Source organism: Trachinotus anak, unplaced genomic scaffold (genome assembly GCF_046630095.1).
Source record: "Trachinotus anak isolate AG129_WGS33_773 ecotype Australia unplaced genomic scaffold, CSIRO_AGI_Tana_v1 ptg000016l, whole genome shotgun sequence".
Lineage (NCBI taxonomy): Eukaryota > Metazoa > Chordata > Actinopteri > Carangiformes > Carangidae > Trachinotus > Trachinotus anak.
In genome coordinates, this window is record NW_027273867.1 from 17,380,559 (window position 1) to 17,400,670 (window position 20,112).

At 41.3% G+C, this 20,112-nt stretch overlaps 1 protein-coding gene across 1 annotated transcript; it reads right to left on the bottom strand.

Moving 5' to 3' along the window:
* Nucleotides 1-674: 674 nt before the first annotated feature.
* On the bottom strand, nucleotides 675-19,731 carry chrna11 (cholinergic receptor, nicotinic, alpha 11). The gene is given in 12 exon segments (XM_071500598.1): nucleotides 675-6,129; nucleotides 8,113-8,222; nucleotides 9,724-9,810; nucleotides 12,307-12,501; nucleotides 12,596-12,763; nucleotides 15,126-15,205; nucleotides 15,298-15,407; nucleotides 15,738-15,782; nucleotides 16,237-16,420; nucleotides 17,835-17,859; nucleotides 18,318-18,557; nucleotides 19,704-19,731. Coding segments are annotated over 12 exon segments (2,010 nt in total). The 3' UTR covers nucleotides 675-5,391.
* Nucleotides 19,732-20,112: the final 381 nt, after the last annotated feature.

The following is a 20,112-nucleotide window of genomic DNA, read 5'->3' on the forward strand; positions in this document are numbered from 1 at the left end:
CCATCTGAGTGAACACAGTAAATCTGAGTGCTGCTAGATTGCTAGCGCCGCACATTTTTCGACCTCAGAGAGAGAGAGAGAGAGAGAGAGAGAGAGAGAGAGTTAGCGTTAGCCTGGCAAACAGGGAACCTTGCCAAGGCTGAATAAGGACCAGCACACTACTATTAATACACCCCTGACTCTTTACTCAGTCTGACACACTGACTGAGTGACACAGTAAAGGCCACACACCAACACCCATCGCCCACACTTGATGGAGAAATAGTTGCATGAAAATATGTCTCTAATTTCTGTTTATTTCCGTAGCACATATTTTCCCTTGTGGTGTGATATATTGCAGTGGCCTTTCATTTGATGTCTGTGACTGAGTTATGCTTGTCTGAGCACCCATCTCCCCTGCCTCTGTCCCTCATAAATCCGATGAATTACCCAGTATGGCCCTCTTTCCCCCATTAACTCTCCTCCCCTCTTCCTCCCATCTCACCCCCACCCCCATCTCTCCTTCCTGAACGAGTGATCAATTAAGGCCCTGTCCACCACGGACTGCGCATCAGCACTTTCTCTCCTCCTCTTTTCCCCTCCCTTTGTCATTTTTCTCTTCTTTTTAGGTGTCAGGCCAGCCACTGTCAACACAGAAAGATAGGAGGCAGAGCAGACCAGACAAAGGTGTTAGAAAAAAAAAAGAGAGAATCCTTTATTTTCAGGATGAGAAATGCTCTGTACAGATGTCAGTATGTGCTGGAAGGAGAACATCCTTCTGCAAACCCCCCGGCAGGAAGTTTGCTTTCCGCCTGCTAGGAGACTTGACTTTAGAGAGGGAGAGAGAGGAGATGAAGGGAAGTGTAGAGATTAGGTATTTGTACAACCTCTACACTCTTTGTAGCAGTTCACAGTGAGAGAATGCATGTGGATATCCACTAGAGACAGAGAGCAGCGGTCAGGAATGTAGTAAACAGATTTTGTCCTGTGGATCTTTGTGTATAAGGATAAGGCTGCTATATTTTTCTTATTGCCGTCAAATCCCATGAAAATAGTAAAACTATAAACGCATTTATCCCACTAACAACTATTGTCCATGTAGCTAAAGCCTGATATATCGTTTTCCTCTGTGTCACATAGAGCGCCATTGTTTTCAAAAACTATTACAAACACTTCACTGAACCACATTGTTACACATTGTAAAATGTTCCTTCAACACAGTAAAAATGGGAACTGTACTGAGTGTCAGTTCCATATACATCATCCTGCTGCTGGAAATACTCACTATAGCACCAAATGTGTATTGATCCGCAGCTGAAAATAGTCCCCAACAAATGCACCGTTTGCTCTGTTTGTGCAGGGTTGGAAACAACAAGTTTAACAATGCAGTAGAATTAATTATGGTGTCATTTGCGGCCATGGTTAAGATTACCTCTGCATAGATAATCATTTTTAAAATGGTCGCGTCTACCTCAATTAATCATGGATTTAATCCAGTGACCATGGCCCAAATGTGTCCCAAATCAAACACACCTGTCACATTGCATGACCAATAGATGCATAGTGGATCTGGTTAAACACTAAATGCTAAAATACTGACGGTCAATCCTTCAAGTACATTCACTTCTCTCAGTGAGTTCTGTTGTTTTTGATCATCCCTGATCATGTGACTTCGGAGCTCATTCAGCTCAGTGTTTGAAAACTTTGAGGAGCACAGTGGGACCAGGGACACTGAGTGGACTGGTTATATTTTACAGTGAGACCAGACAGGCTCGGTGGACTAGTTATATATTCATTGTTGTGAGAGTGAATGAACAGCGAAGTTGGATGTAGAGCAGATTGTGGAGGATTTTTCAGTGCACGAGACTCAGAGTGATGTTCAGACACGTGAGTGCAACAAATGACCAATTGCTGTAAGTCACTGTGCAGAGGAGAGCATCAACAACTGCTTGTTGCTTAGCAACATTGCGTTTTATTGGCTGTAGCCGCTGTGGAGTTCATGCTGTTTATACATCTCTACCTTTTCTGCTGCTTTATTCTGCTGTTAATTCTATAAGAGGTGACAGCTTTTTTATTTATGTGGCTTAATATTGCTACATCAAGTCTATGGATCTATCCTTTTCCACCTCATATATATCAAAAGAAGAACAGAAACATCTCTCTTAATAATGTGATTCATCTCAACTGCATCACACACTACATCCTCCGAAATTATCATACAGTTGACTTGACAACCCTACAAAAATTTTAATCAAACATTTTAACCTTTATTAAGGGAGGATTTATGGGAGGACTGCCCACTGAATGTATATTTGTAATTATCCGTTGTATGCCCAGGCTGCAAGATGTCTGACTGGAATAGCTCATACTTATATAGCATTGAAATGCCACTGTAAATGGTAGCCTAAAGATGTTCTCTAATTAACTAGTTTTGACATATATCATTATTATCACCATATAACACTTTTACCCCTCCCCCTCCATCTTTTAGAAATGTAATGCAGTTTACTCAGTACATTACATTTTAACTGACTTACGTTGTACTTTTATCTGACTACATTTATACACAAGTAATTTCACTTCTACTTGAGTAAAATTAAGTAACCATATTTTTACCTGAATACAATTTTCCAGTACTCCAGTACCCTTTCCATCTACGTGTTTGAGTAATGTTTGATCAAAACTACAGTACCCAGCTGTTTTAGGAAGTGACTTAGGTTTTTTTGGGAATAAATGAAACTAAATAATTGCTGCCTGTTTTGAAGGATTGCTTCTTTATTAGGAGCAAATGGTCATGGGGCTGTGTGCTGCACACCGTGTGGGAAAGTATTGAGAGACAGACATAATGTCGTAGGTTTAGGTCTTTTTATGGGATTTGTTGACAATAAAAAAAATATATAAAAAACTCCACCTTTATCCTTTAAAGGTTTTTTGTTTGTTTTTGAGGAATTCCTCCTGTTACAGTCAGGAAAAATGAGGAATGACTTAATTATGTCTCTGCTTACAGTTTGAATACTGAGCTTTACCTTTGTTCAGTTCACAGGTATCAGCCACTCAAATGCAGGGAAACACACTTTATCTGGGGTTGAATACTAAACATTTGTTTTCACCAGTTTTGTTCTTTTCTGGCAAAAAGAACTACATGTGCTACGTGGGCTGGGTTCTTGTATGTGCATGATTCAATAAACAACAGCTGCTATTTATACAATTACTGCTGTTTTCACCCAAACAGAAGTATAGTTGCAACAATTTTTCTCGACATATCTGTAATTATTATCAGTGGTCGTGTTCCACATGTAAGCTAATATTATAAGAAGAGAATGTGACAGAGGAACACAACAATTACCTGGGCTGAATTGAACAGAGGAGAGTTGTTAAAGGTACACACAAAAGTGGATTTCTGTTGCCTCTAGCTATTTTCAATGACTCATCCTTCTCTCATAATATTGGGCTGTGTGCGTAATCACTGCCTCATTCACTATTCCCTATGCAACAGACTCAGTAGATTACTCTATAGTGAGCATGAATGAGATTTCAGAAACTTATGAATCATAATTTTGCGTCTTCAACAACAAGTCAAGTCACACAATGGTAATTTTTTCGTGTACATAAATTTCACACATCAGAAATGCAGAAATGCCCTATATGGTAAAAAGTGAATGATTTTGGATTCAGCTGTAGCAAGTATGGAAGAAGTAGATTGTAATATAATGATATAATGTCATTCTTATGTTAATGCTAAATTGCTAACAGGCCAGACAGCCATCCTTTTCATTAAATCATTAAAGGAAGCTGCTACTTGAACCCATAAACATCTGATGACTTGAGCTAAACTAAATTAGGCCAACCTCAATCTAACAGTCAGCTTACATTCAAAAAGCTAGCAGAGACACAATGAAGTCAATTATAGTTGTCTGACTCTTAGTAAGTAGAAGAAAAAGTTAAATTCCCTCAAAGGCAAACTAATTTGAGTCGTAGCCACAGATGATCTTTGGCTGAGGAGAGTCGTTAAAATTTAAACCTTTTAAATCACCATTTAATTGACTGAGTCAATGAGTCAGTTTCATGAAAATACAGGTCTATTAAACCTCATCTCTTATTTTAGATAAACATGAAATCACTCCTGAAGCGGTAAACCCCTAAAGGGATCTGGCAGAAACTCGATGGGATGTTACTTCTCCATATTCATTTTAGGATTTTGAATGATCTTAACCTTATTTGTGCCTCTCGTGTTCTTTTCTCATATCAGCTATTAAACCTTTAATAAGAAATCCAATGAGATCCCTTGGTCTATTAGGACCCTGCCAGACACAGTTAGGGAACTGCTTCATGAATTATTATTGGTTCAGGCCGGTAGCTGGACTGTAGTGCTGCTTCTGGCTACTGTGTTGTTGATGACCACTTAATTCAGTTTTCCAGTCATGATAAGCACTGAAAACTCTGACCGCTGCTGAAGAGCTTCTGATCTCTGCTGATTGTTGCAGATTGGCAATCGTCTCAAAGAGATAAGGCCTTGAAGTTTTCCAGTGGTTTGTGAGCAGAGAGGGGACTTCATCCTTTAAAAGCTTATTAGTCTTAAAGATTATCTGAGGTCTTTCAATTTGACAGTCATTAGATAGATGTGATTGAATAATAGATGAGATCCTCTTCTGTTCCCCTCTGCTGCAGCGTTCTTGATCTTCGGTCCACTTTTGTATATCCGAACATCAAGCTGCTTACTCCGTCTAACTCTGCCAATGTCATGAGGGATGAAGTCTCATTCCTTCATGACCACTCTTTGTTGTCTGCCCTTGTGAAAGTCCCTTTTCTCCTCTCCCTGCTCTCTCCTCCTCACATCACTTTAAACGATGCAGTCTTCTTTCAACACGTGGGAGTGAAGGGCTGTCTTCCCTCCTCGAGAAAATAAAACAGCCAAACGTCTGCCTTATTTATCTGTCCCTGTCTATCTGCCTTCCTCTCTTACCTTCTTACTCTCTCAATCTCTCCCTTGCTTTAAGAGCTGGCTTACTTGAGCTTGCACTGGACTGATATCTTTTCTGCCTTTTTGCCTTTATGACTCATCTTTCCCTTAATTTTTTTAGGGGAAACTCTTTGCATTAACCACAATCCATTTCACCTTGTCAAGAATCTGATAAAGCACCCTGCTCACCCTAATCTCATTTTAACTCCACTCTGGATCCCCTTCCTCATCTGTTTTCTTCTTATATTTCAGTTACAAAACAGAATGTATTGCAAAGAAAACCATTTGTTTTTTTTTCTATTTCCCAGTTCCTCGCAATCACAAATCACAGGGCCTACAGTCCGCTGGAAATTGTGTTTCCTTGGATCCGGGCCCACTCCGTCTTTCATCCTCTATTGAATTCCCCTCATCCATTCCTTCACACTTCTCCTCCTCTTTTTTCCCCTTTGCTTTCAAACGAAGTCCTTTGAAATAGCCTCCACGAAGTTTGGAGCAGACATGAGGATAGAGATGGTGCATATGATGTTGAAAACGCTGAACGCCACCAGACAAAGACGGTCGATTACAGCGCCTGCAAATTTCCACTGGTCTGCCGTGCTCTCAGCCTCGTCTTGCTCCCGGAAACGGTCTGCCATGTAACGCACCTCCTCTAGGATAGCCTGTAGCTGGGGGTCTCCTATCCCTCCAGTCGAGCACCCTCCAAGCCCTCCAGGTCCACCTCCAAAGCCCCCACCACTGGAGACAGTGCTGGGACAGCCTACAGTATCCATATTAGGGGTAGGAGGTGGTGGGGAGCTGCAGAACTGAGACGGCAGGTGCGGAGGTGGGCTTCCTGCTACCCGTGGAGGCCCCGCCGAGATGTTATTCCTCTGGACAGGTTCTGAGAGCATCGATGGGTCCTCTATGCTCTGGAAGCCCATGTAAAGAAGGTTCCCGTTGTTGTTAGCACTGGACTGGGCATGGAGGTGAGGGTGTCCAGCGTGGAGGGGTCCTGTTTGGAGAGGAGCCAGGTTCTGTGGGTGCAGCGGATGGAGTGTTGGGTCTGGAGGGTTGGGGATGCTCCCGCTCTGGGAGCCAGAGGAGCAGCGCCTCAGATGCGGGGCACACAGGGGCCGCTCTGGGTCGTCATTCTCTCCTGGCCGCTTCATACGCAGGAACCACGCTACCCACTGCAGCAAGACGAGCTGCACCTGTAGAGAGAAAAATGAAAATGTAAAAATAAGAGTGGAGGAAAGGGAATAGCAGAGCAAGATAGGATGAAAGGACACAAGGAAGCAAAAGAAAATATAATAAAGCTGCAAAGCACTGAAAACCACCTACACAGTTTGACCTTCACATAACACCAGTTAAGCCGGGCTAATAGCCTTATTTGTTGCGGACTGACGTCGGTGCTGCTTCCAGCATTGCGTTTTGTTTCAAAATGCAGCTGCACTTCTATAAGCAGAACCAGGGATGCCAAGTGCTTGAGGCAAAAAAGATTTTTGAGCTTTAACTGGATTCCCAGCAGACACAATTCTTACAAAGGCAGCTTTAAATTGAAGCTGTGGAGTTATTGAGATAGACTGTCAGATTACTGTTTGGTGACTGCAATGAGCTGAGCAATAAACTGCAGCATTAAGATAAAAAGAAGAGAGGCTGCTCGCAAGTTAGTACTGATTCAAACCTTGGTTCTATTCTACTCTATTTTCTTCCCTGCTCCCCTTGTTTCCTCCCCTCCCCTCTCCTTGTTTCATCTCCTCTCCTTTCAATGTTACCTCCCCACTTAAATGGTGAATGGACTGCATTTATAAAGCGTGTTTCTAGTCTTAACAACTCAGTGCCCTTAACACTACAGGTCACATTCACCCATTCACACACAATTTTATACACTACTTGCTCTATACAAAGCGCTTCTCTAACATATACACACTTACACACTGATGGTACATAATTGAGGGCAATTTGGGGTTCAGTATCTTGCCCGAGGACACTTTGACATGATTAGTGGACAACCCCTCTCTCCCTCCTGAGCCACATCCTCTACTTCTATTCTCTCCTTATTTCCTCTTTCCCCTCTTCCCTTCTCTCCTCTCCTGTCCTCCTCTCCATTCCTTGTTTCCTCTCCTCTCCTTATCTCATCTCATCTTATCTCCTTTCCTTCCTTTGCCTCAAACTCCCTTGAACAGAAACTACATGCCCTCTGAAAGGCCATATTGGCCCAACAGCATCCAGATGGGTGTCTGGCATCTAATGAGAAGCTAATGTCCAGATGACTGCACAATTAGTCTCCACAGAGTATGTTTACAGGCCAGGTACCTGTCCCTGGTGTTGCTGCTGTTGATGCTGTTTTTGTGCCGGCTGCAATTATGAACCGTGCTGTTTCGATGCCCTCATATGAACCACATCAATTAGCTTGTTAATTGGCCATTGGATTATCTGAACAGGCCATTCATCAACAGAATGGCCCTGCCATGTGTCGATACACAGCATCTGTACTCTCACACAACCAAGCTATTTGTACATATATCGATTAATGAAGACCTGTCAATTTTTCTTTGCGGTCCAAACATGAATCAATAAATAAGATACAACCTAAAATGCCACAAATGATTCCATCCTATATCACATTTGGTAATTAATGTTACAGAAACATTAAGAAAATGTTCCTATTCGTTGAGAACATACATTATATTAAGGCAGTGATTCCTTATCCAATTCCAAATAATTTTTGTATTTCATGCCATTATTTCAGACCTTTTCTGCAATATTTCACATTTTTGATATATTCACCTTATAACAAAACTTCTCAGAAGAAATCTCGATGCATTTTTAGCATTAACAACAGAAGTCAAGAAAAATCTGGAATGAGTCAAATCGAATCCACCCACATATCCAGAGTGATTTGAAACGCTCTCTAGTTAAAGTCTGTGGCAAGGCATTTGATGAACACACTCAGGCAGACTGACACTACTGGATGAGTCACAGCCGTGGAAGTCACAGAATAAAAACAGAAAGGAAACTGGCAGAGAAACACAGGTAGCAATAACAGATGGATGAAATGGGATTGACAAAGGCAGAGTGATAATAATACTGAAATAGAGAAAAATAGGAGGAATGTATCTGATCTGAAATAGGGGGACCAGGCATTTATAAGATATAACAAGCTGAGGTTATGATGAAGGATGTGAGCTCACCCATTTTGGCATGTTTCCTCCATTTGGATCATGGTGATGATACTGCAGAACCACCACTGTGGCAATGACTGACATCCCAACAATGATCATTATACTGGCAAAGTACTGACCTGGGAGAAGTAGAGTATAGGACAATGGAATATTTATTTTATTTTACAAGTGATTTTACACATAGTCATTTTCTACTGGGTTATTGACAGACCAATATAAGTAAACACCAGAGACAAAAGCTACAAGATCCTCTGAACATCTAGTGTTGTTCCTGTACTACTTTACTTCTGTTTCAAGCACTGCAATGTCAGTGAGAAGAGCGCTGCCAATTATTGCACAGAAACATGAAGTTTTTCCTGTTTTATTCAAGGTGAACACCTTTGTTGTTAGATTTCTTCATGTCAACCTGAGGCCTGCTCCATCCAATCTCTGCTGCCACATTGTGTTTTCAAAAACATTGAACAAATTAAGACGGCAGCAGGCTAGTAATTCTTAATAAAACATTATGCTGAAAGCAACACTCTGATGGTAATGACTCTGCTTTTTTTTTTTCTTATTGACTTTGATTTGTGTCTTTAGGCAAACATGGCCTAGCATCGGTCTCTGGCAGTAATCTTAACTCACTAAACATAATTTCCAGCAATGGGCCTCCAATCAATTTAGCAAATTAAATTTTAAGGCGAGCAGATGGATAAATTAATTTCTGGGGGGTTTTTTGGAGGGGGTCTGGCATTTTGTAGCTCTATCACTTTGTAGCACTTGGTAGTGTGTTCTAATTGTGATTGTGTATTATTTTGTGAATTTTGTGTTTTCCCATCTGAATTGATAGTCTGAGGATAATGGGTGTGATAACCTTGGCAGATTGTAATGACCTCTGTGACAAACTGCGAGCAGAGTGGCTCTGTAGATGTAGGCATTGGTTGGTTCACCAATTCTCAACAACTATCAGATAGATTGTCGTGAAATTTTGTAGAAACGTTTGCGGTCCCCAGAGGATGAATACTAGTAACTTTGGTCACCATCAGACTTTTTGTCATCTGGTCAAAATTTTGGTTTACCAAATAATACCAAATACTTGCAAAACTAAAGAAGGCCTCAGCTGCAGTTTCTGTTTAGTACTTGATGGCAAATGTGAGCATGCTAAGGAGCTAAACAAAGATGGTGAACATGGTAAACCATGCACCTGCTAAACATCACCTGTTTAGCATTGTCGTTGCATGCATGTCAGTATGCAGACATTAGCATTTAGCTCAAAGCACCACATTGCTTAAGTGCAGCCTCACCAAGCCGCTGATGTAGCTGTTGACTGTAAATATATGAGTAAATTTGACTTTACTTTAAAGCACCAGAGCTCAACCAGACTGTTGCTCTTACTGTAAACCAGCAGGAGTTACTATTAAAGAAATGAACAGCAGAGACAAATATTGATTGTCATGGTCAGATGGAGGCAGATGCAGTATTTCTAACGAGTAAAACATCTTCATTTCATACGGACAATCATTAAATGTTGTTATATCCATAGGTTTTAATTGGGTCTCATGAGCCTTGCTGAGCAATGTGCTCATTAAGGATCACGTGAGTCAATCATGACAATACACACAAACACTTTCTATTACGTACCTATAAGAGGGACGGAGTCAGATGTGGCTGGCATGATCTCTGCAACCAGTAACATGAAGACAGTAAGAGACAGCAAGACAGTGATACCTGCATAGATAGATAGATAGATAGATAGATAGATAGATAGATAGATAGATAGATAGATAGATAAATAGAAGAAATATGGACATTTTGTTTAGCAATCAATATTGTGGTTTCGCCTCCTCCCCTGAGTCACAGCACTTTGTTGTGAGAAACTACATTTGTATGTTTTGATAAATGACCACACTCAGGATGAGATCAGGTTCGATTTATGTAAATAACCATCTAATGCTCGTATAGTGAATTACTTTCTGACATTCTGTACCCCTGCAGCAAAAATCCCATCTCCACAGAAAATAGCCATTTTTTTAAACTTGTCCAAACTCCGCTTGCGTGCACATGAACGCACACCTCATACGTTCCTGCACTGAAACTCATCTCCATCTTCATTTATCCACCTCCACGCTATCTGTCTCACTTCTCCTACAGACAGAATTTAAGGAGTGCTTCGCTGGCATAACTGTCCCAATTTAGAAGCTTTCAATTAAACTCCTGGGCTGAGACATAAAATATGCGCACCCTTTAAGGATATTAAGAAAATTAAAGATGCTTTTATGTTGCTATGCAGCAGTGACATTTCTTTTTCTTTTTAAAAGCATGGTCCTCTAACCCTAAAGGCCTCAGCCACTTGGTCCCCGTGTCTCCTCTATCAAGCAGAGTGACAGAGTATTTTCCTGGAAGGCAGTGTGTAAGCTTTCTCCTCCTAATCAATTCACTAGCCTTAATTACATCAATAGGTTAACTGGCCGTGTGTGAAAGGGTTGGCATTTTTTTCTGTAGAGAAATGCTGCGTAATGCATCCTGTATTGATGTTAAGGATGCTTTGATAATGCTGTCGCTGCCTCCCTCTGTGTTCCCCTCCCTCGCAGACAGAGTCAAATAGTATTTACAAAAAAAAAAACCCCAAGCATTTATTTACATTTCTTTGTGTATTCAGTGAGTGATTAGACCAGCACAAAGACGATGTCAGAAAGAGTCAGCTAGTAATTATTTCCATCATCAACTGTTCTGCTGACTATTTTCACAGTGAATCAATTAATTTTTCGTCTATAAAATGTCTGAGTGAAAAGTGGCCATCATTATTTCACAGAGCCCAAACAGTGCTTCTTTTGTGTGACCGACAGTCTATAACCCAAAGATGGTCTTTTTATTATGATGTAAAACAAAACGTTATCCAATCTTCACACTTGAGAAGCTGGAAACAGACAATTTTTGGCCTTTTTTTTTTTACTTTAAAGTCCTGTCAATCAAATATTTCATTTATCAACTTATCTTTTCAGCTCCATTCAGAGAGCTTAGATTATCTGGAGCCTTTATTTTCCTGATGAGATGAATGTCACTCATTTCTAAACAGGTCAAAACAGATATTAATATTTATTTGCAGCTGCAGTTTGATCGTCCTCTCCCTCTCTCTCTTCCAGCCTGCTGCAGTTCTATTTGATTGTTTCCCACCTTTCCCTCCTTATCAGTCCTCCCTCTCCCTTTTGGGCCATCCTCTCTCATCCTTTTCAAATTCTCCTCCTGTCTGTCTTCCTTTTTCCAAACCTTCCCACATCCATCCATCTCTGTTCCTCCTCCTCACATTTCTCATCTTTCTGTTTTATCCTGTAATCCCTCTCCTCTCCCAGATCCACACTCTCTTCCTTTGGCTCTTTCATGCCTCCCCACAGTCTCCAGTGACATTTTTTTTGCATTTATACAAAGAAGGTTTGCTTGTTATGAACACAGTCTGAGGCAGTTATGCCATATACACATGTACACGTGTACATACACACCTAAGAGCACAGGATTTTCTAATGGGCAGGTTGGGTGTTTAGGGAAGCAGGTGTGGTTGTAGATTCCTTGCTTTTCCAAAATGTGAAACTTACAAAATCCAAATTAAAACGCTTCACACAACTCCTCTCCATTATACCATGCTCTATGCATCCCAGTGTTTTGAGCCAATCCATTGGTCAGTAATGTGACTTATACTGTAGCAACACTGTCATCATTTATTACAAATTCTTCTTAAAATATACCATATTTATTTGGTATGGAAACACAAATTTATGAGGGTTATATAAATATATAAATGTGCTGCATGCATTTCCTTGCTCATAAAATCTTTGCAAAGACATTTCATTTTTGAAAAGACTGACATTTGTATATTGTTCATTGTTTTTTTGGCACATTAAAAATGGGGCACACACAAAAACATGGTTGCAAAATCTCCACAGGGTAACTTTAAGATTAAATTTAAAAAATATATATATTTTTTTTATGTTGATACCACTTTAATGAGGGCAACATTGACAGAAACACTGTTCAACATGTTTTATTGTTGATGAACTTGCATTGAAGCTCACACTGGTCTGCACTTTGCTGTGTGCACATTCTCAAAGTTAAACTATGAGATATTAAACTACCAATCCCACATCTCCCATGTCTGTTGTCTATTTGCTCCACTGCTGCTGCCTTTTATGCATCTATTTCATCTTTGACAGCTGTTTTTGATCCACTCACCCAATGAGATCTTCTCCCCAGAGTCAGCTGGCAACACAAAGATGAGCAGGGTCATAGAAGAAAGCAGCACACAGGGAATGAGCAGGTTCAGGGCGTAGTAGAGCGTTCGCCGCCGTATTGTCACAACAAACGTCACATCCGGGTACGGCTCCTTACAGCAATCATAGAAAACCTCGTTTCTGGTGCCAGGAACTCCTGGAAGAAAAAGGGACAGAGATAAATTGACTCTTTTGCTCCACGACTAGATGATTTTGATGAGGATACAATCCAAAGGCTTCGCTTGACTCACCTACTAGGTCCCACTCCCCGTTGGGCATGTAGCCTGAAATATCAGCATCGCTCATTTGAAGGTCCAGCAGCCAGCCATCATACGTCCAAGAGCCAAACTTCAGCTCACATTTCTGGATGTCAAAAGGAAACCAGCGAACATCCACGTTGCATGTGCTCATGAAGATTCCTGAAAAAAAGACAAAAGAAATAAAAGGACAGAAGGAAGACAGTTAAGCTCAGCAATCAGTTGTCTAAATGATAGTATTGACCCCTGCAGTTTCCCATAGGGAGGTGACACGAGAAAGATCTGACAACCGCTTGTGTTGCGCAGACAGCCTGTCCTGAATATCAAGATGCTTGTCAGAAAGAATAATTTATTCATCTCATATCTTGCCAGCTCTAAGACTCAATTATTAACTCGACCACCTAATATTTTTTATATGGACTTGGTGGGAAAATGCTGCATCACAACCAAGAGAGCACACTGCAATAGGATTTGTATTAACATTGTGCAGATCGTCTGAGAGTTTACTTATTTTTAAAAGTGAGTTTAGAGCCCGGAGAAGTGAACGCAAAGAAATAACCCATCAAAGAAATGCCTACAAAAAAAACTTGGCAGCAGTATTGTCACTCACAGGTTCCAGATATTCTGTTCTCCAAAAACAAATCTTTTTCTGTGCACTGCCTGCACACACAGCTGTTTGCTAAGCCTCAGAAAAAGAAGGAAACATCAACAGTGACATTGAAAAAAAAAAAAAAAAAAAAAAAGATTATGCACAGCGCCCTAATCAGATTACCACTTTTATTATGCAAAATAAATGCATTCACAGGGATCTGCACAGGCACATGCAAGCACAAAATCATGAAGACACACTTGCATGCTGGTATCCACCCCCAGACGAAAAATCTGAGTGATCCTCACAGTGGTCGCTGGCAGACTCCAGCCCTTAAAGTAATTACTGAAATAAATGAATCAAGCCTGTTTAGACATTCAGATGCACACACAGAACCAAAATGCCAATGAAGCCCTACAGATCTCAAAGGCATTCATTATGAGGCTGCCGACATGCAAATCAGCCTTCAGACTGGAATAAAAGCGGAGATTGGAGAAGAATAAGGAGGTTAGCAGGTCGCTGGTTTCAAAGCAGAGGTTGATCACACATGACACCAAATTCAATAGCAGCCACTAATTTCCCTGCGTTATAAAATTTTGTAACTAACATCAACTTCTTGCCTTTGCTTAATGGGGATAATGTCTTTATAATTACTCCCATTATGAGCTCCTGAGACAGTAACCTCCCAATTATACTGATCAGTTAAAAGCAGTTTGGTTTGTATGCCTTCATGCGCAGTATATTTTTCAAACCTGCCTCTCACAGATTTCCAGTAACCTTGAAGCAATATTCACAAACACGACACCTGGATTTTTTTTTTTCTACAGCTTGAAACAATCTCTCTCTCTCTTGCAGCACAATGCCGCCCTCAAAATAAAACTCATAGCGCTGAAAAAGAAGGCATTACAAGGCCCAGAGACAAGATTACATTTTTACAAATGTCACCTAACCTAGATATGAGCCTGTTATACCATTAAACCCAAACATACCAGCAGAACACATTTACCTCTGCAACAACAAGAGGTATCCTGCAAATAATGGTATGCAGAAGACACCTGCTACAATGTCTTTAAATAATTTACCGGTGTGTCAAGCTCCTGCTCTGTGCCTGCCACCCACAGACCTGTTGCCTTTTATTTACTGATGGTAACCAGCCTGAATGGAGCTCAGGAACAGCACCCAGATTTGTGTGAGGGAGTCAAGAAAGCTGGCTTTCTGGTTATTCTTTTCATTTCTCTTTTTCCCCCCTCGTTTTTCCATTAACTCCATCTCCCCCGCTCTCTTTCTGCTCTCTCTCTCATCAGGCTTTGCGATACGACGTCTCCTCCCCTTATTGTACCAAACCAGAGCACTATCGTTTTATCCTTCCCCTAATTGGCTCTCGTCCAGATCGCAGCATTAAGGAGCTGTATTTACATTCAGCAGAAGCCTATTAATAAACATGGTCCACTGAGTAGAATTGATAGGGTGGCTTTCTGAGCTCACAATCCTCGACTTTTACTTCAGAGGGCAATTTCAACTCAACCCCCACTAACACCAGGGATTCAATCTCAGCTCGCTGTAATCTGGTGTATCAAGAAATGACAGAGAAAATTCAAAGTCAGAGACATGTGGAAACCCAGGGGAGCCGTTACTTTCACAGGCTTGCATGGGTCTTGCGTTTTGGTTAAGACAGGAAGCAAAGGAAGCCAGCGACTCCTATTTCTAGGCGTTACTCAGCACTGGGAATCTGTAACCGGTGAGTAAAAAGGGATGTTGTTTTAAACTAATAGAATATTAATATCAAGTGTACAAACAGGGGAGACATGCAGAGATTACAGAATGAGAGGCTTTCATTGCGCCGCAGGGAGAAGAGGAAGTGATATGAAGGGAGAAATGGATGAATGATAGTGAGAGTGTGAATGGGAGCAAAAAAAAGGAGGAGGAGAGACTCACCTGGGGGCAGATACTCGGCGTAGCCACTGGAGTTTACCAGAACATTGGTCTTAAAGGTGGAGTCAAAGTCGTCATCTGCACTGCGGAAGGACAGGAGAGGGAGTGACACTAGTTGTTGAAATATAAATGTGTGTGTGTGAGGTGTGTTTTTAAATGTGTAGACGTGTTTTACCTGTTGTAGAGCAGGATGTCTGGTGTCCAGATCTGGTCTGTGGTGAAGCGGAGGTTTTTAACGCCGGGATGTTCACTCTGGTTCCACTGGAGGTAGTGGTCGAACCAAGTCTTAAACACACAAACGCAGTAACAGTCTGTGTCTGACTGGACTGCAGGTAAGCCACTGTATCACCTAACCCCTCTGTTTTTCAGTTCAGAAATAAATCATATAATTCAGGCAAAATATTTACTTTTGTTTATTTCTTTACTGGCAAAAATGTGAGCTTTTTCTGAAAAACCCCAAATCCATCCATGTATTGGAGGGAATATTGCGGGATTCACAGTATAGGTCTTTCCTTTTCACTAGCTCATATAAAAACTTTATTTAAAAAAAACAAACCATAATAGCGGTAAATTCATTATCACCTCAAACAGTCAAAGTCTGTCAGGGATCCTTACCATCCGCAGCCACATGTTAGAGGTTAACACCTGGTTCTTCTCATCCTGCAAAACATGAAAACATGTTCAGCATGTTTCTTTTCTTAGAAATGATTCGCTCAGTAAATCAGAGCGGAGAATAGCTTCATCACAGATTACAGAAAAATTACTTTTTCACCTCCAAAAGTTACTTTTTCACCTCCAAATCCTCAAATATATTTTTAAAAAGCCTGCAGTTTTCACCATCATTATTGTCATTAACATCACAGCTCAGGCATAAACAAACAAGATGCTTAGATACTATGATTTGAATTTTATTTTTTCAGGCTATCCATCCATCCATGCATTTTCTGCCACTTATCCAGGGTCGTGTCACAGCTAATCTCCATATTAATGATCAAAACAAGACTCGAGGTTGCAAATGCTTATTATCGGTGCTCAAGAAAAAGCCCTCATTACATGAATGAGAAAATGAGAAACATAATATATGTACATTTTAGAAATATATTTTCACACCTACCACGTCCATGATCTGTACCAAACTGAGGGAGAAGACGACGGTGAGAGGGTGGGAGTCATTCCCCACCGGCCGCTCCATCCGGTTGTAGTCTTTCAGGAGATTCTTCAGCAGGTTCCTCTGGTGAGGACCCTGCACCGACACTGGAGAGGTGGACAAAAGTGAGAGAATTTAAATATTACAAAATCTGACACATTTTAAATCATGAGAAAACCTCTCTATGCTAAAATTTCATTCACCTCTAATGGCAGATTAAGTCTGTGTTTCCTGTGAAGTGAAAAAAAATGTCACCAATCTTCAAGGAATAAAAACCTTGTGAAGGAAATTAAATGAGACTTTGGGAAAAATAGAAGAAAAAAAAAACATGTTGCTGATCAGATCAGAAGATTTAGCCCCCAGGAACTGAACTTCCTTATCTATAAATACATCTAGAAGAACAAGACTGGAAAAAAAAGACAGAAAAGGGAAAGAAACTGGAAATTTAATGATGAAATTAGCAGAAATAAAAATGGATCTTTCATCATTAGTCATGACACTTATCTTGACTTTTATGTTTGAAGCTTTGCAAATGAAACAAAGAATTTAGGTGCACCTCCTGAGCCAGACTGAAATATTTAACAATGATACTGAAAGTACAGATGGAAATTAACAGAGAGGAGAGGAAATCAGAGGGAGCAGAGTGTAAAAAGAATCTAATTAGAAAAATGTGAGAAACCATATCAGAGCATAATTGACAATAGCGAATGTCTAATTATGTTTGTTTGAAAAGCTCTGAGGTAATACACATAAAATGTTGAATAAACTTGTTCATACACTGTCAAAACAAAGAATAGGCTTAAAGGCAGACGCAACCAGTTTAACATGTAAAGGATGTCCTCTGTTTCCATCATAACACAGCCAGCAAGTTTTATCCAAACTCATCATTTTATGTTATATTACGGTCAATTTTCCAACGTTTTAAAATGATAAAATTATTATAAAATGATTTCTCACTCTCGGTGCAACGTTAAAAATTGGTCTCTTGGTTTGGAAATTTCACACTCTGGTGTACATCAATAAAGTGCTAGAAAAGCATATTCAGAAGGTACTGTATTTATGACATTGTCAAACTGCACAGATTTTTTTTTTTCTGATTTTTAAACAGTTTAAGAAAAGTACCAGAGTTCAAATGGTTCTAGGTTTAAGTCCCACTGGAGCAACAGCAGTAGCAGAAGGGTGCATGTCTGGCATAGTAAAGTGCTTCCATTAGAAGCAGCCGAGCCCTGGATGTTTTTGTGAAGTTACTGTCTTTAAAATTCAGTCTGCAGAATTATAATCTGAAACTTTCACCCTCTGCGTCGTCTTGTCTTTCATTCGCAGCACTTTCTGGCCTAAAACGGCTTTTTGAAAACGAACAAACTGTAAAGCATTTCACCGCCCATGGGGAAAGTTCACCCACTCTCCTCTCAGCTGTGTCATCCACTGTCAGCCTTTACATTCAGCCACGACTTCTGCTGCTCGGAGCCCCGTCAGCTCGGCTACAGCAACACGTCCACAACACAACAGGGAGGGCAAGATGGAAGATTGCAGGATTTATATGTGCAATTTAATTGATCTGTGACCTGTTTCCTGTGGGGGCGCGATCCCCTGACGTGCACACAGGAGGGGGATTGTGGAATGAGGAAAGAAAAGCGATGAGATGTGATGACTGCTGCTTCTGATTCTTTTACACACTGTTTCTGTCATCAGCCTCGCTGCACAGACAAGATGTCAATCTGGCTGTTAAAACATCACATGGAGAGGCATCTAATGCATAGGTCAAGACAACATGTGTGTGCAGAAAAATGAGAACACAGTTATGAAAAATCCCTGAGATGTAAACAAATAAGCAAACAGGTGAGTCCGATTCTCACTTTTCTTTTTCTGGAGTCTTATTTTATCTTTACTTTAAAATTGTATTCCAGTGCTCTTCATCGATCAAGCATCAAAACCACCGACTCCTATTCATGTTTTCCTATAAAATCACACTTTGAGACAAAAGTGCCGCTGCTGCAATCTGATTCCTGAAACCACAGTGAAAGACAGAGAGAGGCAGACAGGCTCACCATGAATCAAAGCAGAGAATCCAGAGAGGAGCAGAGCCACCGAGTGCCACATCCTGGTGGTGAGGAGCAGGAGAAAAGGGGGAGGCAGAAGAGGAGAAGCTCCGGATGTTCGAGGAGAAGGAGGAGGAAGAGGAGGAGGAGGGTAGGGAGGAGAGGAGAGGGAGGACAGACTCAGGAAGCTGCTGGAAATCCCCCAGTCTGCATCCAGCCGGCATCGGAGGGAAGGAGTGTGAGCGTGTGCTGGAAGAGAGGGAGCACAAGAGCAGGAGGAGATGAGATCTCTCTCTCTCTCTCTCTCTCTCTCTGCCTTCCTGTCTCTCAGGGAGGTGGGACTAAAATGGAGAGAGAAAAATGTCAGTGATGGGGGTGCAAGGGTTGAAGATAGAGCAGGAGGTGGAGGAGGGAGAGGTTTTAATTGGACCACAGCCATGAGTTGACCTTAAACACAAAAGAGACAGACGACTTTAAATGATCTTAACATGAATAGAGAATTGATTGAAGATGGTAAAGTGTAAAAACGGTGGAAAGTAGCCTTCGCAAACATGGCAGCACTGAAACAAAAAACAGGAGGGGAGCAGTTCAGTGCAGAGAAATTAAAGCTCAGTTTGTGCACAAAAACATTCACGAAGAAGCAGTGGCAACAACACAAATGCTTGTGCTACTGACTAACCTGCTTTGCTGTAAGTTAAAGCCCTTTCTTAAAGCTCTGTTGTGTGCTCAATTTCAGCACAAAAAAAGGCATTTAAAAAAAAAGAGAGAAAAAAAATTCACTCCACTGCACTGAAAATCTCTCCTTTTTCCATGTGAAGATGAAAACTGTATGAGCTGAATTTCTGTGTAAAACTTTATTCATTTTCATATGTATCCCCTGTCTTTCATTCCCTTTTCAGAGGCTGAGTGTGTGTATGTGTGTGTGTGTGTGTGTGTGTTGTGGCTGGTTAACATGTGTAGCACGACATGTGTCAGAAATGTATGGCTGCTGGTTACACATATGATAACACACCACAGTGGTGACGGTCATGCACTGCTGGACAGGGGACCGTGCGTGTCTGTGCGAGTCTGTGCGGATGAGCTTCTCCCCTCTCAGTGGGGGGTGAGCTTTGAATCGGCGGGGCCGATGGACTCCAGTTTAATTGAGAAAGTGCTGGGCTCTGCAGGAGGGCAATGGCAATGTGCATAGTTAAACTCTACTTCTCATTTGTCCTCACGAAATGCTGATGCAAGGGCAGAGGCAGCGAGAAACCGAAAGACTGAGAGAGGAAGAGGAGGAGGAGGAGGAGGGGGGAGCAAGAGAGGAGGACGGAAGAGTTGGACTGTATAATAGATTACCCTATTACTTCTACTGCCCTTCGGAATTACCCCTCTCCCGAGCAGCCTGTCACACACCCAGAGTGCTCCCCAGCCACAGATTCATGCTCGGCTGCACACAGAGGATGGAGATTGTCCCTCGCAGGGGAAAAGAAGGATGGCTAAGATCACCAGTTACAGAAGAAAAAAAACTGCACCAAGCATGGAGCGAGGACACACTGTGGGTATAAGCAATGTATCATCTGAGGAGAGGCATCCTGTTGCTGCTGCTGCATCCCTGCAATATTGCTACTTAAATGTGTGCAATATTGACTTTGAGTTCATCTCTTGAAAAAAAAAAAAAAAAAGGCTCCCTGTGCTGTTATGCACCAAGCTCCAGTGACACGGTGCCAAAAGCAAAATTCATTACGCTTCATAAAAATACAGATTAGAGGCACTGAGGCGTGGGGGACATCTGGTGGTTCGATTTCCAACTGCATGTTGGCTG